At 41.2% G+C, this 23290-nt stretch overlaps 1 protein-coding gene across 1 annotated transcript in view; it reads left to right on the top strand.

Moving 5' to 3' along the window:
• The window catches only part of PAPPA (pappalysin 1), an 870469-nt gene that overhangs the window by 779826 nt on the left and 67353 nt on the right, over positions 1-23290 (top strand). The window contains exons 15-16 of the mRNA XM_086921096.1: positions 8285-8468; positions 19964-20174. Coding sequence (XP_086777222.1) covers positions 8285-8468; positions 19964-20174 — 395 coding nt within the window. The remainder of the gene's footprint in view (positions 1-8284; positions 8469-19963; positions 20175-23290) is intronic.

Genomic DNA, 23290 nt, shown 5'->3' with positions numbered 1-23290 from the left:
GTGTGTGATTGAGAGAGAATGGGAGGCAGGGGATAGTGTGCCGTGTGCCTGTATGTGTGCCGTGTGTCTGCGTGTGCATGCGCGCGCCTGTGTGTGTGTGTGCGTGCGTACATGCAGAGGGGTGGGGGCTGCCTGTGTCTGTGTGTGAGCAAGGGCTTTGCTCCGCGCAAGCGCAGCTCAGACGTGCGCTCCCGAGGTGAAATCTGACATTGTCAAAGCGCACGTCTGATAGCTGTCCACATTCCTAAATATGGGCCACAATAGGTCTGAAGCAGACACCTTCAATACTCACGCATTGAGGGTAGGTCTGCTCGACCTAAAAAGCGGATTTCTTCACAGAAAACCGTCCCTTAGTACAGAAGCTAGTGAGCTGGAATAGAATACGTGCATTTTCAACAGATTTACCTACTATGTGGATGTTTGTGAATCCAGTAGTAGTTCTCGTTCATCCCAGAAAGCCCTAAAAATAGATTGGCACCATGATACCGTCTAAAATTCTAGTGTGCAAGATTCGGCAAAATCATTGATTAGAAGACTGGTTCATCCTGCAGAGAGTTCACCTCAAACTATATGTGAGCCTAATTTGGAATTCTTTGTATGACTCCATAGCCGACATGCCTGCAAAAGCCTTTTGGCTTGCAATTAATATATTTATCTATGGCCTCATTACAAGTTTTCATTCCAGGTCTTTGAAATGATGGTTTTAGAAGTAGTCCCCTTTCCATAAGAAAGGTCGGACACAGACAAAGGCAACTATTCAGTTTAAAACATCTTAAATTGCACAAAACGCAGGTCTCATAATTGCTCTTATTTTTCCACCACTGAGCAGCCTCGCTATAATGAAAAAAAACGATTGACCATTCTATGTGGAGGGGAATGGAAGTGCAAGATTAGCTTCACTTCTGAAGTCAAGGAAGACTATAGTGTGAAAGTCCTTGCTGTGTGGCCCTCTCCCCTCAGCGACAGGGTGGGCCGCTCACCGTTTTTACCATTCCACAGATCCCAGTATATCACAGTCCTGGACAGCTTGAAGCTTCTGCAGAAACCATTAGCATGTTTTAAGCAAAAACACGAGCCCTCGACCCTTTGAGGCTTGATAGACAAATGTGCAGATCAATGCTTCCTCTGCCCCAGTGCAAGCACTGAGGCAGCTGCTGGTGTTGTGTCCCAACTCGCACAGGTATCCTGACCACCCACCACCGTTCCCCTCCCATCTCAAGCCTCTTTCAGCCACAAGCATGGCCTTTCGTTCTGCTTCCTTCATGGTTCGTTTCTCGTTCTCCTCACTTGCTCATTCTTCCCATGCGTGGCTATTCTGCCGTGTGGGGCCAGTGGATCCAGGGATAGAGATGCAGCACACATCTGCAGGCTAGATGCCTCTCAATCCATGGAGCTATCCCGTGCAGTATCCCAATCACAATAGTAATATGAAATTAACAGAGACACCACTTTGATTTCCACCTGTTCATCTCTATTTCATTTTGGAACTTCAGATCCACTTTTGTGATCTTTGGTCTGGACCTTTTTCTGTGACAGCTGGTTCTTGGAGTCAGAGCTCTGGATCTTTGGGCTCCGGTCTTTACATCTTCTGTCTTTTCTGAGATGGGAATCTGGATTTATTATTTCAGTGTCTTTTTAGATATATTTTTCCAAGGGGTGATGTAGCTCTATTCACTTTTAGTCCACTGGATAAAATGTTTTCAGTACCGTGTGAATGTCCATAGATGAGACATGACAAGATGTGGGAGGTGTGATGAGATGTGATGATGTGGTGTGGTAGAATCAGGAAGCCTTGCTTCAATCCGTTTGTTTCCACACGTAAGCAGATCATGTGTCCCTGGGCTGTTTATATATCTGCCAATATTTATAGTTTTGGCACCGTTCAGTTCACCGTACATAATACGTTACCTGGCTGGGCAGTGTGGGATAACGTCCCTTCTTTTTACCGCTTCTGTTAAGGAGAGGAACTCGCCTTAGCACTCCTTCCCTTGCTGCTTCTGCCCCAGTATGTAACACAAGCATTCACGGTGTCTAGAGATACACATTTGTAAACCATTCCTGTTCATGAAACGTACAAACATGTAATGTGTGCATATAATAAGATGTTTGGCTATGATTGTTGAGCAAAATGCATTTATTTCGAAACACATAGGTCGCAGGAATATCAACTATAATTCACGAAATGACGTCATTCTTGTGAATAGGGAATATCATCAGATTTTAAAACAATGAATAGCAGACGGTAGCTTATCAGTGTAGAGCGCAGCTGTAACAATCTTCATTTCTAAAAACAAACACACATCTGCACAAATGAATTTGTTTAACTAGCTCTCCTTTTGAAAACCATAATTGGAAAATGTGCTATTGAGTATATTTTGGATAACCAACTAGTATTTTCCAGTACTTAATTTACTGTTTTCACTAAAGGTTTTCCTGTATGAAACACCAAAAGCTGATGCCTGCACCTAAATAACCATGTAATGTTTAATGTGGGCCCTGTACTTCATGTTCCACCAAAGCCATCTGGTATTTTTGGTGATATTTACAAAAAACCTGACCACCAGCCTCATGACTTTTAATGTCAGCAAGACATTCTGTTAACATTATTGAGTCATAATACATAGGTATCATTGTATATGTGTATCTTGAGGCGAAAAACTGTTATTTAAATTGAAACCTTAAAGTTAAATTCACTGTTTCAGTTACACATGGTTCGTTCAAGAATCGGTAGAAAATCTGATAACCTCCTGGATCCCACTAATTCACTGCTGGTGTTAAAATTACCCCCAGTGGTAAAATCATTACCAGCAGCTAGTCTGTTAAATACTTTTTAAATTGACAATGTTCTGGCTACATAAAAATAATGAAGTTTTGTATCCTTTCAGATATTTGCTTTTCTAGTCTGCCGGAGAGATACAGTTACTGAGCTAATCAATTGCCTCGATTTTACGATTGCTTGAATGTGTAACACATACACTTAAAAACATGTATTATTGTCACATTGTGGAACAAAGGACATCAGAATCATCTTACCTTTGGAATTTCAGTTTCTTGCACATGTGTTAAAACCTGTGTATAATCTTTTAATCTTTGCACATTTCTTTTCAGTTTAAACTAAATGAATAACTTTGGTGTGCAGATGAGCCTTGAAACTAATCCACACAGGCACACTAAATGCAAGGTCATAGGTATCATGCTGGCTGTGACTATGCCCAGTATGTGCTTTGTATAAGGAATCGAAAATCTGTCAAACAATCATCGAACTCACCACTTCTGATTCTGCAGGGTTAGCTGTCCAATTTAGAACTACTTGCAAGTCAGATTTCCTGCAAGTGGAGATGCTTCCTTTTCCACAACCCATCCACTGTGGTGTGGTCCTAACTCTGCTAAATATGTTACCAATTTAGCAACCACATCTACAATGGCTGATCCACCCGTGGCCATGGGCCCTCCACGTTTTACTAGAACCCATGGAGTGTGTGGATGCCTTGGCTTTTACAAAAAGGCGAGTATTGTGTTCCTACGTGTTGGGAAGTGCCCTCCGGCAGCACGTTAGGTAGGGTGACCAGAAGTTTAAAGCCAAAAAACTGGACATTTCACAAAAATACAAGGAATAACATTTTACTTCAAGCGAGCGCACAGAATGACGGCGCTCCTCAGCAGAGAATTACGGGGACAGGCAGTAAGAACCTACATAAAATGTAATTTTATACCCGGTAACTTGCCTGTTAATTATATTGCTTTTTTGATACAACTGCTAGCTATCCCTGCTCTGTGAAACATATTAAAAGTACCTCCTTCCGTTTTTAGTCGACCCTCTCTAAAAACCGGGGCATGAGCTACATTTCCTGAAATTTGTAGGTGAAAAACCGGGACCGTTAGGAAAACGTGGACACCATCAACTGTCAACATCTGAGGTAGATGGCAAAAATTCTATTATTCAACACAACAGATGTTAGAATTTCCATCAGAAATCTCACTGGGCCAAAGTGGGTCCTCCAGCAGAGGAGACGCCCACTTGATGCTGGAGAAGAATTTGTTGCCTTGAGATGTACTTCTAAATGTAGTGGGTTTCCATCATAACAGCAGCAGAGAACCTAAATCCACCACACTGGTAAATTAAAATTCCATCAGCATAATTCTAAATCAGCCCCTAAGGCTATTTGCCGATTCTATTGTTTCTGTTTGTTGTTTGTATAGTCCAAGTGCCAGCATCCTTGTCAGGATATTTTACCTAAAAAGAAGACTACAAGAAAGAAATGAGTGGGAAATGGCAAACAGAGGGAAGGAATGGAAAGCGAGAGAGAGCAAGGAACTGAAAAAAGAATGAAAATTAATCACCGTGCCATCTATTTCAATTCACCTATTATAACTCCTCCACATACACACAAACACATTCAGACACAGTACATACCTGCTAACATACACATGACTGTCTCTCTTCCTGGGCTTAGTTCATTCACTGAGGGTGAAAAAACACAAATAAAAGTTGGAATAGTTCTGAGGGTTAGCACATAATAAGTAGAAAATCAGAATTCAAACATCCGTGGTAGTTTTGGAAATACACTTTGAAAACAATATCAGAAATAGTCCTTTGCGAGTAATGGAAAAAATCCAGCAGAAAATAAAATACCTTTCTGAACCCTGATCCTGAGAATGAATTTGGCCCTGTAGTTAATGTGTCTGCTACAGAATCACGCTGCCACCACATCTAGAACAATGTGCTTCAAATAAAAACATTAATTACTGGAAATAGCTCAACACAGGCAGGATTACCAGAAGAACGTCTGTGAAATAATGGAAAGAAATGCAGTTTAAGCAACAATCAAGTTAAACTTTCCAAAAAAACATTACAAGCCTGAAGAGTCTGTTTTTGGATACAATGGACGATGTGTTATTATACCTGCAGTTTATAAACATGTACATGATGCGATATAAATCATAAATAAATAAAAATCAAAGACCTACGTCATTTTATATCAGCATATCTTGATTTTATTGTATTTTTATTTAATTAGAATATTAATTTAATATGTGGTGTAATAATATTTAATATTACATGGTTTGCCCTTCAACATATTTCTGTATGTTAGTTGATAAGCTGTGCTGCCATAATCACCAGTTGAGTAATGTGTGCACTGCAAGAGCTCTGAGAATGAAGTACAGCCTTGTATTGCAGTACAGGTCACACATTGTTCTTTATATTCGAAGGAAAATAAATATTTCCTATCACGTTTCCAGGGTTTGACCGCAGCGTTTCCCTCTTTGACATAAGAGAGGTGTAAGATAAAATAGAAAAAACCCTGTTGTGGCTGTGGAGCAAGTGAGAGCCAGAGCTGCGTGCCACCGCGGCACGAAGGGATAACACGGATTTCTGGAACATCTCATGCAAACCCCATGGTGTGTGTAAGAAACAAGATTCACGTGCGCAGGGGTAACTACGAATTTGTAACCCACCCCACACAGAACTGTGCTCGACCTCGTTATTAAAGACAACTTTCACCACAACCGTCAGTGCTTTAGGCGGGCATAGGGCAGTCAAAGAGGTCTATACCCATGCACACTATGCCGCACACACGGAATGCAGCCTTTTAACATAGCACATGCCTGCAACTTACAGTAGTGTAGGGCACCATGGACATGGTGTTCAGGTGAGCCTTGTATCTAATTCACACAGGTCACTAAATACAAGGACATAGGCCATATATTACCTGTGTACACTTGTATTCATAACCATGGTTTGTACCTTCTACGTACAGTGGCACAGGGCATAGAAGGCATCTTTTTGGCCTTGGGATGTTTTGTAAACATGGGACATAGTCACACCCTGTTACAGGGCACGAGTCCTAAAAAAAGAAGTGGGGGGGACTGACAAGTTAGGTAGTATGCAAGTGACATCATGACAGGTGCCATCAAAGCACATGACGTCATGACCTGTGACATTCCATGTGGCATCACAGGAAGCGACCTCACTGGAAGTGACATTGGATAATAAGATCTCACACATATGTTTATCAGGTGCATCATGAGTACACTTGAGTGCTAAGATTTGGGGTCGAGGTTGTGCCAAAAAAGTGACGCAATCCTGACGCAAAATCTGGGCCTCAGCTAATACATTTTTTTAAAACCCTGCCACAAAGAAATTGGCAACAAGAAAAAGCATGGTAGTAGAAGTTCTGCTTAATTAGTTGCAAAGTCTGCCTTTTAAATATTTTATGGGGTTAAGGCATCTGCTGCAGAAGCGCCTAGTAAATCTGAGAGAATAATAAAAATGATGAGACAACTTTGGAACTTAACGCATTTGTTGGAGAGGTCTGCGTTTTGTGGTTTCCCAAATTTAAATCAAAGTAGTATAGAAGATTAAGTTGTCTCCTGCAAAACATAATCACCCACTGTTCTTGGGGGCGGTGCAGCGTTTGGCGATTGTTGACCCTCTATTTTGTTGCTACCTTCTTCTGGTTTATTATTCATGATATCGCAACACACATGGTGTTCATCCTATACAATGTTGTGAGCATAAATGTACCACTTAATTGTGCAATAGTGCTGTGCTGTGCTGGGATATGTGTATGTTATAACATGCCAACTGAAAATGCAATAAAAAATGTTTTTAAAAAAAAGTTGTCTTCTGCAAAGCGTATCATATAACAGTCAGACCACAGATTTTTACTTTATGTAGATAGGTAAGTGGATTACTGCATTGAACACAGACATCCTTTTGTTACTTGCAGGTAATACATTGTAATCCTTCTAGTACCCCACAGTGAGCTATGAAGGGTATTTGACTCCTACCAAAGCCATAAAGTATCCAGAACCAAAAGCAAATCTTCATGGTCATAGGACCATAACCTACGCAAAGACTCTAGTTTTATTTGTATTTTAATATCCACTACTTCCCCGCGAATAAAGGGAAACCTGGGGAACACAGTAGGATTTTTATCTTTAGATCCCCTGGCCTACATCTCTTAAGCGCTCCCTGAAATACAGTCGCAACTGTCTATCCTACTATTTGCGTAATGGTAGCTATTACCTCATCCCAAAATGTTTTCATACGGAGGCAATATTTAAATATACAATGAGCTGTTGTCCAGAAACATTTATGTGTTAAGATCTTGCCTTCAATTGCTGTGGGTTATGAAATTCCCATGCTACAGATATCAGTGATAGGTTGAGCTGCAATGTTTTTTTTTTAATTCGTGCTGCGCTTGTCCCTCTGATATAATGTAAATTATATTGCCTATACTTTTGGAACGGATATAATATAACTGTATATTGTAATGTGTTACAATTCTTGCAAAAAAATGTACAAAAAATACAGAAGCAATATCCGTTATGCAACTTGCATAATGTAAGGGTGGTATTAACATTCAAACTGGGCCATGAATCTGCATTCCTCAAAATGGCCGCAAAGCAAAAATGTTCAGAACCTGGTAGCCAATTTACTGAGAACATTTCCCTCCATGGAAATACATTGAACCCTCGAGAGTCTCTTTTTTATGTCAAAACTTGGTAAGACAATGGCAAGTGGTATTATGAAAACTACTAGAGCATGGTCACGTCAGAGTGTTACGAAAGCAGAGCTGTTGCATCAAAACGACGGTGATAGATGAGATCGCTCTCACTCTGATGTCAAAATTATACCGGTTTCACTTATTTCCTGCAAATATCACACACTCTTGTTTTAAAGCGCTGAACTGCACGTCAGATTTCTTCAAATCCTCCTCGTAAGCACATGAATTGTAGAGGAATTGAAATACGGGTTGTGTATGATACATCACGCAATCTCTAACAAGGTCCATTGTTGTCTGACACCTCACACATTCACAGGCATGACCTCACAGTGCATACCATGCTTCCATAATTCACAAAAAATACCTCCGGTGTTTAATGCACTGTATATAGTCACAACCAGTGTATAAACACCGCCCTCTCTTGTTTACAGCCATCACCTGGAGTATATATGACCTGACCGTAACTCATTTACAAAGGAGGCGCCAGGGGGCTGTTGCACCACATTGTCGTTTGCTAAATGTCGTCCTGTCTTAATATAGTGAACAGAATATCCATCGGCATGCGTCCCCTTAACTGTATTTTGTGAGTCTTTCAGATACACGTGTGACGTTTCTGGATAAAAACAACTGTCATCTTCTGAAGACTGCCCTGTATGCATGATGCAGGCTCGCTTGAATATCACTCTTTGCACCACACACATGCTCACCTGAGGTCCATAATCTTCTGTCTACTTACGCTTGCTGACTGCTTCCTTTGCCTTTCGCTCTTTCAGCCTGGGTCGAGTGTCACTATAACCTGCATGGATGGCAAATGGAACAAGCAGGTGACCTGTGAACCTGTGGATTGCGGCATACCAGATCAATACCACGTCTACCCAGCCACCTTCTCCTGCCCCCTTGGCACCACCTTCAACAAGCAGTGCTTCTTCCAGTGCCAGCCTCCTGCCCAGCTTAGAGGTATGCTAAACATATGCCCCTAGGCAAAGCAAAATCAGCGACCTGTCTGGCGCTATGCCAGTAGTTAAAGACTAGTGCAACACTTGGCTGGTCCACCTTTTTGTATGTTTTACACATTTGTAATGAAAAAGCTTGTGATACAGTAAAATAGTTAGAATCAGCGGTGAAGAACTAGTCCAGAAAAGATCTAGCGTTGAAATAAACAATAGTAATCTATACATTCTAATTAGCTGAATAGCATTTACCCAACTGCAAACAACTTGCTGCGCTCTTTAAATATGCCATACCGCTCTGTATTGGTTCTCCTAAGGATACTGACTCACTTTGTCGATCATTCCTATCCGTGTCCTCCCTGTACCATGAGGGGTCAGATATTGAGTACAACCATATGAAACCATCTGCCGAGCCCGAGCAGTCCCTCACTGTTCACTGAACCAACGGTGTATGTAACTGTCCACTGAGCCAGAGAAGTAGAGTGTCAGCCACCGGAACAGAGTTCTATGGAACCGTCCCCTGAGCAAGAATAGCCACTGAGCCACAACTGTAAGGATTGCCCACTGAGCTAGAGCTGTACTTCAGTATTCACTGACCCAAAGTGTGTAGAACCCTCCAGTGAGTAATAAAGCACCCTCATCGGAACCAGAGTAGTTTAGCACTATCCTCTGAGCCAGGGGAGTACCCAACCAACCACTGAGCCAGACCAGCACCTCACCTTCCACAGAGCCAGAGTGGTACAGTAACACCTGCTGAGCCAGAGTGGTACAGTAACACCTGCTGAGCCAGAGTGGTAGAGCACCACCCTGCACTTTACCTTCCATAGAGTCAGTGTGGTACAGTGCCATCGGCTGAGCCCAGCATGGACCTCACCATCCACAAATGGATAATAGTACAGCACTCCGCTGAGCTCGATCCCTACTTCACTGTCCACAGAGCCAGGGCAGTAGTATGACAATAACCAATCACCACGGCAATACAACACTATGGCCAGAGCATGGTTAGTACAGCACCACCCACTGTGAAAGACAAGCACGACCTCACCCACAAAGCCAACGTATACAAAACCATTGTGTTGCACAGAGTAGTACAGCACCATCCTCTGATCAAAAAGGAATGTAACACAGCTGTGCCACTAAGTCCAAGTAGTGTGGCAGAGTAACATGGGAACTTGTTCAGTTACCAGTTGCACCGCCACAACTGTGGAGGTGTCTCCCCGGGCATTGGGTGTGAAGGCTGTAATCAACAGTTGTGGCGGTGCAACTGGTATCTTTACAATTACACTCCTGAGCGGGCAGTGATTCCATGGAGCACGGCACACACATCGGAACATTCATTAACCCACCAGCAGTGCACGATCTAAGCCTATTTTGAACTTGTTCAGTTAGTCATATGATTTTGGACATAGCAACATGTTCCAATTTCTTGTCTTGTTAGGAATCTCAGAGTGCAAGCTATGACCTGTGTGGGTTTTCCAATAGACAGGGGCAGTAAGAGTGGACATCTTTCAACCTTCTTTTGACCTACGTTAGTGAGGGCACTTCTATGGACCTTACATATGATCCTTCTCAGTGCTGTCTGTATTTTGTGCGTGTATCCTTTAGCAATGCTTTCTTGTAAGGCAAAAGTGTGTGAGGGGTGCGACCATTCACCTATCTTGAGTGAGTGTTACCATCACTGTCTGCATCCATTGGGTCAGAGGGAATATTCCATTGAGCCAGAGTAGTACAGCACCATATACCGACATATACTAAACCATTAATACACCACCATTAACCGTGTCAGAGCTAAAGCTCCATAATATAAGGTTCGAGTAAAAAGGCACCATTAACTGTGCCAGCCGGTGACTACAATCAACTCACCCTAGGTGGTAGAGTACCATGCACAATAACAAGAGACATATGGCAACAAGCTCTGATTGAGACTATTACGTCATGGCTGGCTGAATAACTAACTCCATTGGTAGAGTCTTCTAGTCTCAGAAAGAGTCTTTGGGTGCTCATGTTGTAAAAATGTTCCATTTAGGGGAAGTGTTTTTATTCTGTGTTTGAGCATCCTTAAGATGCAAGGTATCTGTAGATTTAATTGGACAGAGTTGCAGGCTTTTTCACCCTGAATGGCTGCACATCTCCCCTTTACATGTGATCTCTAGGAGCGTGGTGTTGCCAGAACAAGATTATCTGTAAAGGAAAGATAATGTGGAATGAAGTCCAGTTGAAATATCTGAGCCAATCGCAGAGTGAACTTTCTCCACTCCAATGGGTGGTCCACCTATCAAGCTAGATTAATTAGCCATATTCCACTGAGCACAAACCATTAGGCTAAAGTAAGACCTTATCATCCAGTCTACCAAAAGTGGTGCACCTTCATCAATGTAGCTAGGGAGGTCCAGTGTCATCCAATGAGACAATTCAGCACCTTGATATCTACTGAATCAAGAGGGCTGAAGGTACACCCCCGGAGCTAGAGGGGTCCAGCACCATCCAATGAGGCAATGCAGCACTATGCCGTTTCCTGAACTAACAGTGGTGTGACTTCATCCATAGATCCAGAGCAGCATAAAATGAAACAGTATAGTTCCCTACCATCTACTGAAGAGGGATGTGGCTCCATCTCTGAAGCCGGAAGTGCTCCTCCAGTGAGACAATGCAGTGCTTTGCCATTTAGTGAGGTGTAGCTCCACCCATAGATGTTAGGAGGTTCATCACCACTCCCTAAGACAAATCAGCACTGTGGCATCTACTGAACCAAGAGAGATGCAGCTCATCCACACAGTAAGTAGTGCCATGCCAGCCCCTGAACCAAGAGAAGTACCACTCCATCTATGCAGCCAGATGTGTTCAGCACCATCAAATATAGGGTGACCACACACCTACAGATCTCTACAGACACTGTTTCCTTTCCTGGACTTTAGTGTGATAACCTAATGCATTTTTGGTTTTATAATCTAGTTTTGCTTCCATTGAAGTAAATAGACTAACGTACCTGAATTAATGATCTGTAAGTGAAAAGGTCAGGACCAGAGGCAGACCTGGAGTAAGGTGGTCCCCCTAACAAAATGATACAATGCAGTGCCTTGCCATCTACTGAAGCAAGAGGGGTGAGGCTCCATCCATGGAGCCTGGGGGATTCAGCATCATACACTAAATCAGAATGGAAATCAACAACCACAAAAAGAGATAGGTGTAGCCCCTCCAACTGCACCTTTTAACTGTACACACACACACATGTGCGCGCACACACACAAACCCATATATAGAACAGAGAAGTGGTATGTGTTATAGTTAGGGTGACCAGAGAGGGATTTTTTAACTACTTGTCCCTTAATATCTTGGCACTCGTTTGACGAATGTCCACAACATTTTGCAGACCTACAGCCCCATTTTATTTTCAGAGTAGTGAAAGTTTCACAGCGTTTGGTCAAGGAGGTGCAGAAAAATAAAAACGGTGGCCCCAAAATGGGTGTAAAATCCAATGCATTTTACATAGACTTTTCTATTTCATTGGATTTGTACGTAATTTGGCAGGATGATCTATTATGATGTGTAGATGATTCTGCGGGATGCTGCATATAAGTAGGGCAAGTATTTTTTAGGTTTGATGTATTTAAACTTGGCTATATCTGAGGCCACTGTACTATCTGGTACTACTGCGGTATATTGCGATGACAAGTCATTAGCTAGTTGGCTAATGACTGCCTTTACACAAGTTAAAGGCAGCCAGTTGATTTCAGCTGGAGTTTCCTCTGTTCTATGTTACGCCTTGTAATGTAGGTAAGTTTAGGTGTAGTATCTTTCTCATACCTATTCTCCCTTTTTAAAGTGGTAATAGGGAGGGAAAAATATGAATCCGTTTATATAAACTGTATATATATATATATATATATATATATATATATATATATATATATATATATATATATATACACACACACACATATATATATGAGTACCGTGGTTCCACACAAAATTTAAAAAACACAATTTAAAACAATTTGAAAACACACTATAAGACAGTATATTTTGTAAATATAGTGTGCTTAAGTATTTTTCAGTTTTTTATATATTTAAAAATACTGGAAAAAAGAGACAGAATAGCACATACATTTCTTAAAATGACTGCTCTACTTAAAAAAAAAAAAGCCATTGCATGGATGAATGGTACAAAAATATAGAGAAATTTACAAATAAAAACGGTAACCTCACAAAATTATTTTGAGGTACTGTGGAAGTAAAGCTCTACTCCCTATTTATACAAAAAAATTAAGAAACATAAATATTTAGCAAAACCTATTACTACTTTAGTAGTTAGTCATAGGAAGGGCAAAAACACCAGACCAAATACTTACCTATATCCGAAGGGATAACACAGAACACGGGCAAAGTAGACCTATAAGCAACATGTCTGCCTTTAACTTTTGTAGAGGGAGTCATTATCCAATCAGCTAATTATTTGGCACCACTATATACTGTGGTAGTACAGCAAAATACACCCATATTTCATAAACATGTTGCACAAACAGATCTCACAAGGTTTAAATAAATGAAAAAATAGTTACACTACTTATCTGCACTACCCAAAATAAGCATCCACACACCTTAATATCTAATCCAGGCAGGCTTTAACAAAATCCAAATGATGGATTTCACAGTACTCACAGTAAAACTGTTTATATTAAATACATTAAATTAAGCACATTTTTGGACCTCCACAACATTTACATATTACAATTTATATTTTGGAGAGAAATGCTAAAATTGTTTGACAAACTTTAACGCTACATTTCCTTTAATTTACAAGTCCAATTTATGCCACTCCATTAACTATTTTCTTTACGACACTCCACTGTACACAGTTTACAGTATGCTACTCCCGTCTATGACACTACAGTGTACGCCATTACATTCTACGATAATCAACTGTATGTTACTCCACTCTACTCAACCCAACCAGACTGTACCTCATTGCAATATATAACACTATAAGCTATTAAACTGTACCACACAGTATTCTATTACATTTTTTTTTTTTTATCCTCATCTGCCCGACACACGTCCCTTAGATGCAGAGAAGACCACCCGACCAGCTCACTGCCATTGGGAGCAATGCCCTGGAAATTGAGCCGCTACACACCTAGGCAGAAATTTTTTATGAGTTGGTGGGAACAACCATGCATCTTGTAACGATATCTCAAGGCAACTTTGTGCCAGTAAAGCCAGTATGTAAATGTCAAAATCTGGGCAGACCACAATACTGAACCATTGAGTAGGTGGGCTTAATCATCGGATATTCGGGGGGGGAAAAAAAAAACCCCAAGAAGGCAAAAAAAAGGACTTCACTTCCACTCTGTCAAAAATTTCCAAAATGTGAGGTTCTGGACTCTACATGATCTTTTCAGGTCTACCTTGGAGGTTTCATAGAGTGAGGTTAGCCATGCTGAATGAGTGGGAGGGGTGGTGTCCACCCAATGCATGCATATCTGCCGTCTTGCCAACAGGATGGCATAGAATAAAAAGGACCGTGCTGCCCCGGTGATGTTCTGGTCAAAACCAAGAATGACAAATGGTAAAGTTAAGGAAATGTTGGTCTTAATCATTGAATCCAAAGTTACTTTGATCTCCATCCAGTAAGTAGATATGTGGGGGCAGTCCCAGAACATGTGTATGTCGGAGGCTGCTAACAGTTGGCATTTTTTGCTGTATTTCCCCTCTTGATATTTGGATAAACGTAAAGGGGTGAGATATGCCCGGTGTAAAGTAAACAGGTGGTTTCGTCTAAGCCAAGCGGGTTTAACCAATTTATACAGAAGGGAAAAGGATTCTGTCCACCTGTCCTCATCTAATGCCGCAATTTCTGTACCCCATAGCTCCATTGGGAGATGAAAGTCCCCATCTATCTCTTCTATTACATTTTTGTGAATGCTACTTTACTGGACATCCCTAAACTGTACTACTTGCAACTCTTTTCTATTCTACTGCACCCTAAACCAATGTACACTATTCTACTATATGCTATTCCACTATGGCCCACTTGATGGTACACTACTGGAGTGTATGCTATTCCAGTGTCCGCTACTAACCTCTACGCCACTCCATGGTACTGAAATGCACTATACACCATTGGACTGTATCAAAATCAACTATATGCTGTTTTGATTTACAAGACTACACATTGCCCCGTTCCACTAAACCACAATTCACTGTACATGACCCTATTAAGTTGTACTCTGCTCTACTGTATGCTACTCCAGTAAATGGCACTCAAGTGTCTGTCTGAACAGTTAACGCCACTAAACTCAACATTACTATACTGAACACTACTACATCTTATAGTACTCTACTAGATCGCACTATACATTATGCTATTCCACTATATGCTATTGCACTATACCTTACTACACTGTACCCCACTGTAGTCTACACTATACCGCTCAGTACCGCTGCACTTTATGGCACTGTATGGCACTCCAATATCCGCCACTCCATTTTACACAATTTAACTTTACAACATTACATTTTACGTAAGCCCAATGTAGACCACTCAACTCTACCCCACTCTACTCTATAGCACTTCAGTATATGCCCCACTCCAGTGTACACTATTTCACTTTACACCACTCAATTGTACCACACTCCACTGAAAGCTATTTCAGTACACAATATTCCAATATAGGCCCCTACGCTGTATAGCACTCCACTCAACGCCACAACAGTGTACATGAATATGCCCTACAATATTTACAGTACTTTAATCCCAATTACTGCACTTCATTGTATGTTATTGCACTGTATATCACTGCACTATACACATCTACACTCTATACCACTTCAATATATACTGCTGTATTGTATCCAAATTCACTGTATGCCATTCCACTCTATGCCACTCCACTGTATGTCCTTGCACTATACGCTACTCCAGTATACCTCATTCCACTTTACTGATACCACAATATACTGTACCAGAGTACACTTTACAATACTACCCACCACTATATTCAACCACACTACACTTGATAACACTCAACTCCACTAAACAGTCTGCAAACATTGTAAAAACCATTGAAATTCAGACAAAAAACAAAGGTTAAACATAGGTTATAGTTAGGAAAGCTTTGTTTAGATTGGGTATAGAAATCCACATTAAACTCCACAAATGGTAGAAATTCTACAGTTATAGTTATCTCTTAATTGTATGATTTATAACACTTATACACTAATTTCTTTCTTTTTTGTGCCAAGCACACCTTAAATTACACTACCATAACAAATTCAAAACGTATCCTAATCTGCTGAAATGATCATTTGCGCACTGCTTCCACATTACTAGAAGTGAGACGAATAAGTCACATTTATACTTGCGCACCACCTGTAAATTATTATAATTCGCATACTTCCGTACACAGTCTTGTCACCTCACTCGCCAAACTACATTAACTATAACTCACCCCACTGTACCATGCACTGTGTTGTGGAAAATATTATCATTTCTGATGTCATAAATGTTTTATTTACTATAATGATGTCACATGCTACAGCTAGGTAATATCCAAGGGTATAGGTAGTGCATGGAGAAGGGGCAAGTTATAGCTAATGTAGAGTGGACTTAGGAATCCCACAAAAGCTGTATTTACCTTAGAGGTTAATTTCCTCTTTTTTTCTTGGCTGCTTGAGTTTGTTTAGTGTTCTTCCCCTCAGGAGTGACGAAAACCAGGCCGTGCAGATAATGTCAGCAAAAAAGGCCTTGGGGGGCCGCAGTGAAATGTCTTTCAAAAGGGAATATACAGCGTCCGTCAGCATGGTAATGACCCCAGCCAGCTTCACCTCGTCTTGACCTTGACATGAGGTCTGGTCCAAAGGGAAGAAAAAAAACAACGCAGCTTTCATGTCAGCTCTGATCAAACCCAGTATCGGATTCCTTTCTTCTTATCCAGAACTACAAGGGGGTGTTTCTGTGCCTGTTTTATAGAAGAGAGAAAGGAGCACAGAGCTGCTGAAAGACCTATGCTATTCAGTCTGTCCTGCAGCTTCATGCCTATCACCGTATCATCATCTACCGGGTGTCACACATCCTGTGCACTCTCACACCAGTTGATATGGTTGCATACCGCATCCTTTCGTAGAATTCAGTATGACCCCTCTACTGCTGCCAGCAAACCTGGAACGAATCCTTCTTTTCCCCATCAAACACGCATCTATAGTAGCATGATCTTGCCCTCACGCCTAAATCAAATTCCTCACAACCTCCCAATGTGCAACATGCCACTAAAGGCTTCAATGGGATCACCATCGCACTATCAGCAAACCTGTATCAAATCCTCTGCAACTTCTCAGTGTGAGACATGCCACCTTAGGCTACACTTGAATTACCCTTGCACTGCTTGCAAACCTGCATCAAAACCTCTACAACCTCCCAACGTGCAACATGCCACCTTAGGCTACATTGGGATCACCCTCACACTACTAGCAAGCCAACATCGAATCCTCTGCAACTTCACAAAGTGCAACATGGCACCTTAGGCTACAATGGGATCACCCTCTTACTGCCAGCAAACCTGCATCAAATCCTCCACAACTTCCCAACGTGCAACATGCCACCTTAGGCTACAAAGGGATCACCCTCGTACTGCCAGCACCCTTCCTCTGCCATCCAACCTACATCAAAACCTCTGCAACTTCCCAACATGCAACATGCCACCGGAAGCTTGAATGGGATCACCCTTGTACTGCCAGCAAGCCTTCATCAAAACCTCTACAACTCCCAATGTGCAACATGTCACCTAGAGCTACAATGGCATCTCCCTATCATGATAGTGCTCAGAAAGTTTGGAGATGGTGAACAGTTTTAATGGTAATGTATGGGATGCAGACACCAATATATATATGTATACATAAGCAGTAATAATTGGTGTGCCCTGTCTGAACATCTCATCAGTCCTAGAAGCCAACATAATGCAAGAAGCAATGTCCTATCTAGACTTGAAACCAAGAAGTGAAAACGGAGAAAACTGTTGTGCCTCCTCCCTCTATGTTTCCATGTGTAATAACATTACCTCACATAATGCTTGTAGTTCTGAACAGGCCTGTAGACCAGCGCACACCTTGTTTGCACATTGTAGATATCCTCCCCGCAACTTTAGCCACTAGTCTGCAAAGAGGAATCCCCTAATGCTCTATTTCCTTTCCTATTGTATATTATGCTAACTACTTCCTTCCCTCTCACTTCCAGATGTATATTCTATGTCTCATTATAGGTAGGCATTTCACACTTGCTCCCAAGGTTTGTGTGTATTGTAGAAATATCAACATATACATTGGTTTTCTTTTGATTGATTTATCCTTACTTTGCTGTATAGCACTATAACCATTTGCTTGTTTTACTGTGCTGTACTACCGACTCTGACAACAAAAGGATGTTCCCTGCAGGGAATTTTAAACGGACTCACACTATAATTACAACATCCTAGCCCTGAAGAACCTACAGAGGATCCCTCTGGTTCAGTGGAAAAAACCTATGAGAACCAGATGCATTGGTGCTCGCATTCCTTTCTCTTCTGAATAATTGATTGATATGCCCCGTCGCTCTATCCCACTCCCCCAGAACATCTAGAAAGCACAGTCGCAGTATTGTGATTCTGGTGAGCCAGCTGAGATGGGGCTCTGTGCACTTCTTGTGTGGTGATTATAGCTTGCTTTCTGTTTTACAAGGATTGCATCAATGTACATGGTTAAAGATTCTGAAAGGGGGTTCCCTCATTCTGACTATGCTGCTTTGCAATTTGCTATTTATATGGTCAAACAAACTCAGACCAACAGTTTTATTTCCTTTAATGAAAGATAAATCCACTCTCCTCCAGGATAATGGATCAGATTTACAAAATGTAAAGACTTTTTCCTGGACTGCAAAGGCCCACTGATTGCCAGACCCTGTTGGTTTGCCTTATGTTACTAAGAGAACCTAGCAATGAGCATGATAGTGGAGAAAAGGGAGGAAAAATCTAGGTACTCTAACAGCAAGCCACCGAAAGGGCAGGTTGGAGCGATGGATCCAGGCAGCTCCAACATAATAGTCCACTTTGAATGGTGCTCATCATGTGTCCCCAGAGGGCAGGTCCAGATGGTGTAGAAGTTACCCTAACTGCTTTGATGTTCTTAGATGGATCAAGAAAATCCTTTGGCTTATTCCACCGGCAGCCCAGAGAATGGTTCTAAGCTGGACTATGGCAATGTGCTGTATCTGGGTACAGACAAAGCCTCAGTACACCGGTTGCAGGTCATTCAAAATGCAGCTGGTCATCTTCTTTTCCATCTACCTACATGCGCCACTGCGTCTCCTCTGCTCCACCAACTCCATTGGCTTAAAATCAATAAGCACATTGAATTCAAGGCCCTATGTTACATGTTTCAGGCCACATGTGGCCATGCTCCCTCCTATATGCAAAGATTGGTAACACCTTATGTGCTGGCCCGACAGTTGAGATCCTCCAGTCTCTCTCTGTTTTCAGTCCCCAGGTAATGGCTTGTCCGTATGAGGGGTCGCCCTTTTTCCTATTTGGGCCCTAAGCTCTGGAATGCTCTTCCAATTGTCATTCTCTGTTAGTTTTCCATAAGCGCTTAAAAACTCTGCTTTTCAGAGACCTGGCTTGATTCCTATTCTTCCTATTCTTGCCCGTTGCCTTTCCTCCACTTGTTTAGCACCGGGAGACCCTGTAGGGTAGCTGCACGCTTTAGAAATTCATAAATAAATAAACAAATAAATAACTGGAGCATTATTTATGTGGGTGCTGATCTAGAATTTGTCCCCAAACACTTAACTTCTTTAGAGTTAATAGTAGAAAACAGCGTTAATAATAGAAAATCGACATACAATTAGTTGTGTTTTCCACACAGACCTCTGTTAACAGACATCCTTGCATAGTTAGAACCTTGACTCTGTGAATATGGGTGTATATCAAAAACTATTACGTACATTTATTTGCCAATATTAGTAGTGTTCACAAACATCTTGGGTTAATACTGGGAAATCAGTGTATCTTGTTCAGAACCACTTTCAATGTCCTTGTTCAGGACCCAAGATTCTGTGAGGACTCTTGATAAGGTTGAGCAATCAGTCATAAACCATAACTAACTATGAAATGACAAAAGTAGAGACAGTGGGGTCGCAACTCTCTCAAACCTGCCACAACAAATGAAAATATATTCAGGTCAGGGAAATGTTTGCGTCATTCAATGAAACTCAGGTTGTTCGCTGAGAGCGAATGGAAGCAGAGCTTCTGTTCACAGAGCTGGGTGCATTTGTGCTTTTTATAAGTCATATATATGTTTATCATTTGCATCATAGATTCAATATGCACCAATTATCTGGATTTATTGTCTGAGGTTCGTCCTAATGAAGTATATTAGAAGGGACACTAAGCTGAGGCTGTTTTTCAAATAATAGAAATGTATCACATCACTTGCCTTAAGGTGCTGTTTCTAACAGCGAGTCTTTGTTCTCACCAGGCAACATCAATGTGCTGACTTGCATGGAGGACGGGCTCTGGTCCTTCCCAGAAGCCCTCTGTGACCTGAGGTGTCCAGCTCCACCCATGGTACCCAATGCTGTTCTTCAGACAGGCCGTTGTCGCGCTGACGGGCATAAAGTGGGAGCCTTCTGCAAATATAAATGCTTACTAGGGTATTATGTTCCAGACCCTTTGAAGAAGACAAGAAAGTAAGTAAAATGGAAAGTCAAAGGGATATCACAGATGGATATTATAGTTAAGAGATGGGCATCTCTTGGTTTCTCCCTAGGTTGTTTTCTTAAAATATGTGATTTGCAACACTTTCATCTAGCACTTGTGAACACAACCCTCTCTCTGTTCTCCAGAAAGGATGACATTAATGGCTTTGGAATTATGGTAGTTTGCTCTAGACATATGGTACAGGGCTGGTGTGGCACTCACCGCAGAGGGGCAAATATTCAAATCTGGGCAATGTGAACCTACATTTTCACCTTGATGAGGACGGAAAAATGAGCAAGAAGTAAAACACAGCAGAATCGATATTTGCATGTGGAATAGGATACTTGTGGAAATGTTTACAAATGTGGAATACCGCTAAGATAAACGTATCTAAACAATGAGATTGTTATGAGAGCAGGTTTTGAAATGTGATGTCCCCATTGTGTGATGCATTCCAATCCCAGTAAGATCGATTTGTGATTAACGGGATATATTGATACAGCTTGCCTTTAGGTTCAACATCCTTTTATATTAGTTCATTTCAATGAGTGGTTCTACTAAAGGGGTTGCTTAGACATTGGAGCATAGGGGATATCCCCAAAAAATTGGCAGATACCCTGTCCACCCTATTTAGAGTTTGTACCTGGGTAAATAACCCATACGATCTATTTATTTCGCCAGATAAAACCTGACTTCCTTAGGTTCAGACTTTATCATGTGTAATACATTGCACCAGTCCTGAGTTTTTGGGGAATACCATAAGGATTTTGGTGCTTGATTTACCAAAATCTTCAAGTCACAGTAAGTACCATATTTTCTTTTCATCTGTAAGATTTCAGCACGTTTGACCTGCAAAATTTTGAAAATGGTGCAATAGCACCTGGTAATTACTGGGTGCTTTAAACTTACACAACCTGGAGTTCCGTTCACTAGGTTCGTGCAAAGGTTTGAACTCTCTTGTCCACTCATAACCATGGCAAAAGTCCAGATATTATCAGGTCCAAAAAATAGCTTTTACCTCTCTTTGGACTCCTAATTAGAGGTATGAGGACTTTGTGAAATTCACTTTCACGTAAATATACAAAATTTCAGATACAAAATTACTTGCAATTGCAGATAAGGCAAAGCCAGTACTTAACACTATATTTTAGTTCAAATTGTGTCCTTGTGTCCGTTTCAGACACGAGAACTCGTTTTGGGCAAAAAGAAAATTGCTTGCAAAAAAAGTGCCCTGAGCTGAAGGCATGAGCTGTTTTTAAATTTGTGTTGTTCCAGGGCTAATACTTATGAAAGATTGCGTTATGGCGTCATTTTGGGAATTTTACTTAACAACAGATATGAGAACTTACCAAAATTCCGTAAATTATGATGGCGTAATTTACATTTTGCCTTGGCCTACTCGTAATCAGAGCGACCTGCTTCATAGAGAAATGTCTCTCATACCTTTGTTGGAGTACCTCTGAAAAGAACGTCTCACAACCACATAGAGTATTCCATATGTAGACTTCTTTAATAGTTGATATACAGTACTCCAGAGAAAAATCAATTCAGTAGCAGGTGTAGACTACCACCTAGAGTCTCTCTAAGAACAGGCACAGAGAACTCGGAAGAGACATCGCAATAAGGACTGGCATAGAGTACTCCAGACCTATCTGATCATTTCCATATAGAGAGAGAGACCTCTTGGATACACAAAATGAAATTCAGAAAAGAGAGGACTTTCTGAAATCTCTCATGGAATACATTAAAGAGGGACCTTCAAATAGGTAGCTGTTCTCCAGTATTGTATCTTTTATAGATAGCTTTAATCGTCCCACAGTAACAGCAAAATAGCAGTATTAAAACTTTAACATTGAAATGCCCATAAGAATTCACTAGCTTTAGCAACCTATTACCATTCTTATAAAACATCCAAACTCTAGCCAATTAGAGCGTAGACAATAGAATGTCCTTCCCCTGGAGGCCATTCTACCTCAGATTTCTTACCTCACGTCGTGTGTTAGGGTGTTTCCCTGAGCTCTGCTTAGTCACAGTGTTTCTACTGTTTCTCTTTTGAACTCCAGCTAGCTGTTCATTTCTACACTTCATATTTCTTCGGCGGTTCTAGTCAGGAGTGTGAGTACCTATTTTTCTTCATAATGTCAAAGTCTAAAAAAGGTTTTTTAGGCCCTGTAAGACTTCTGGAAAGTCCAAACTTTATTCTGAGGATCCACATAAAGAGTTTTTTTACTGTCTATATCCAGACCACAAGCCCAGAGAATGCAAGTACTGGCATACTTTTTCTTCAAGAACTCTCAAGGACTATGAGGGTAGGCTGCTTCTCTGGCTGCAAAGGAAAAAAGCAACAAAAGTTAGAAGAGGGAGATTTTCAGTTAGACCAAGGTGTCCACGACAAGTGGGACGACTATGTGGCTTCGACTCCACCTTCTCCTACCCCGCCTCTAACCGACTCTCCACCTGCAGATATCGGTGGGTTCCATTATCTGCTAGAATGTGCGTCTAAGCGCTTTGACCTTCCCATGCCTTTCAAGCAGATGGAGTGCTTTTTATATGATTTTAATCCTACTGAGGAATGCTCCTCTCGATACATTCCCACTGTAGACTTCTTATGGCAAGAAGGCCTGAAATTGATGAAAACGCCAGCTACTATTCCTGCTGTGGTACCGAAGTTAGACAGGAAGTACAAGGCACCCGGGGACTCTCCAGTGTGCCTAATTGGACACCCCCGGCCTGATTCAGTCATTATGCAGGCACCTCAAAGAAGGTTAAAGAACCCTTCCTCTCCACTCCTCAATAAAAGCGGTTACGGAGATGGCTAAATCTTTAGCTAACCTGCAATAAAAAAGGTTTAGGTTGCCTGGCAGACGGCGGATGTGGCAGTTGGTCAAGCTACTTTGCGGCGTTTATTCGCATAAGGTATTATCTTTAAAGTTTCTTCTCTACATTATAAGTATTATTGTTATTATTGTACATTATAAGTATTATTGTTATTATTGTTATTATGATAGTATTTTATATATTCTCAAATATTTTGTTATTTTCTATTTTAGCATACATATGCATTATTGTGCGTTCATGTTAGATGCTCTTTTTGATTACCATAAGT

Source organism: Lissotriton vulgaris, chromosome 5 (genome assembly GCF_964263255.1).
Source record: "Lissotriton vulgaris chromosome 5, aLisVul1.2, whole genome shotgun sequence".
NCBI classification, from domain to species: Eukaryota; Metazoa; Chordata; class Amphibia; order Caudata; family Salamandridae; genus Lissotriton; species Lissotriton vulgaris.
This window is presented reverse-complemented; position numbering and strand designations above follow the sequence as displayed.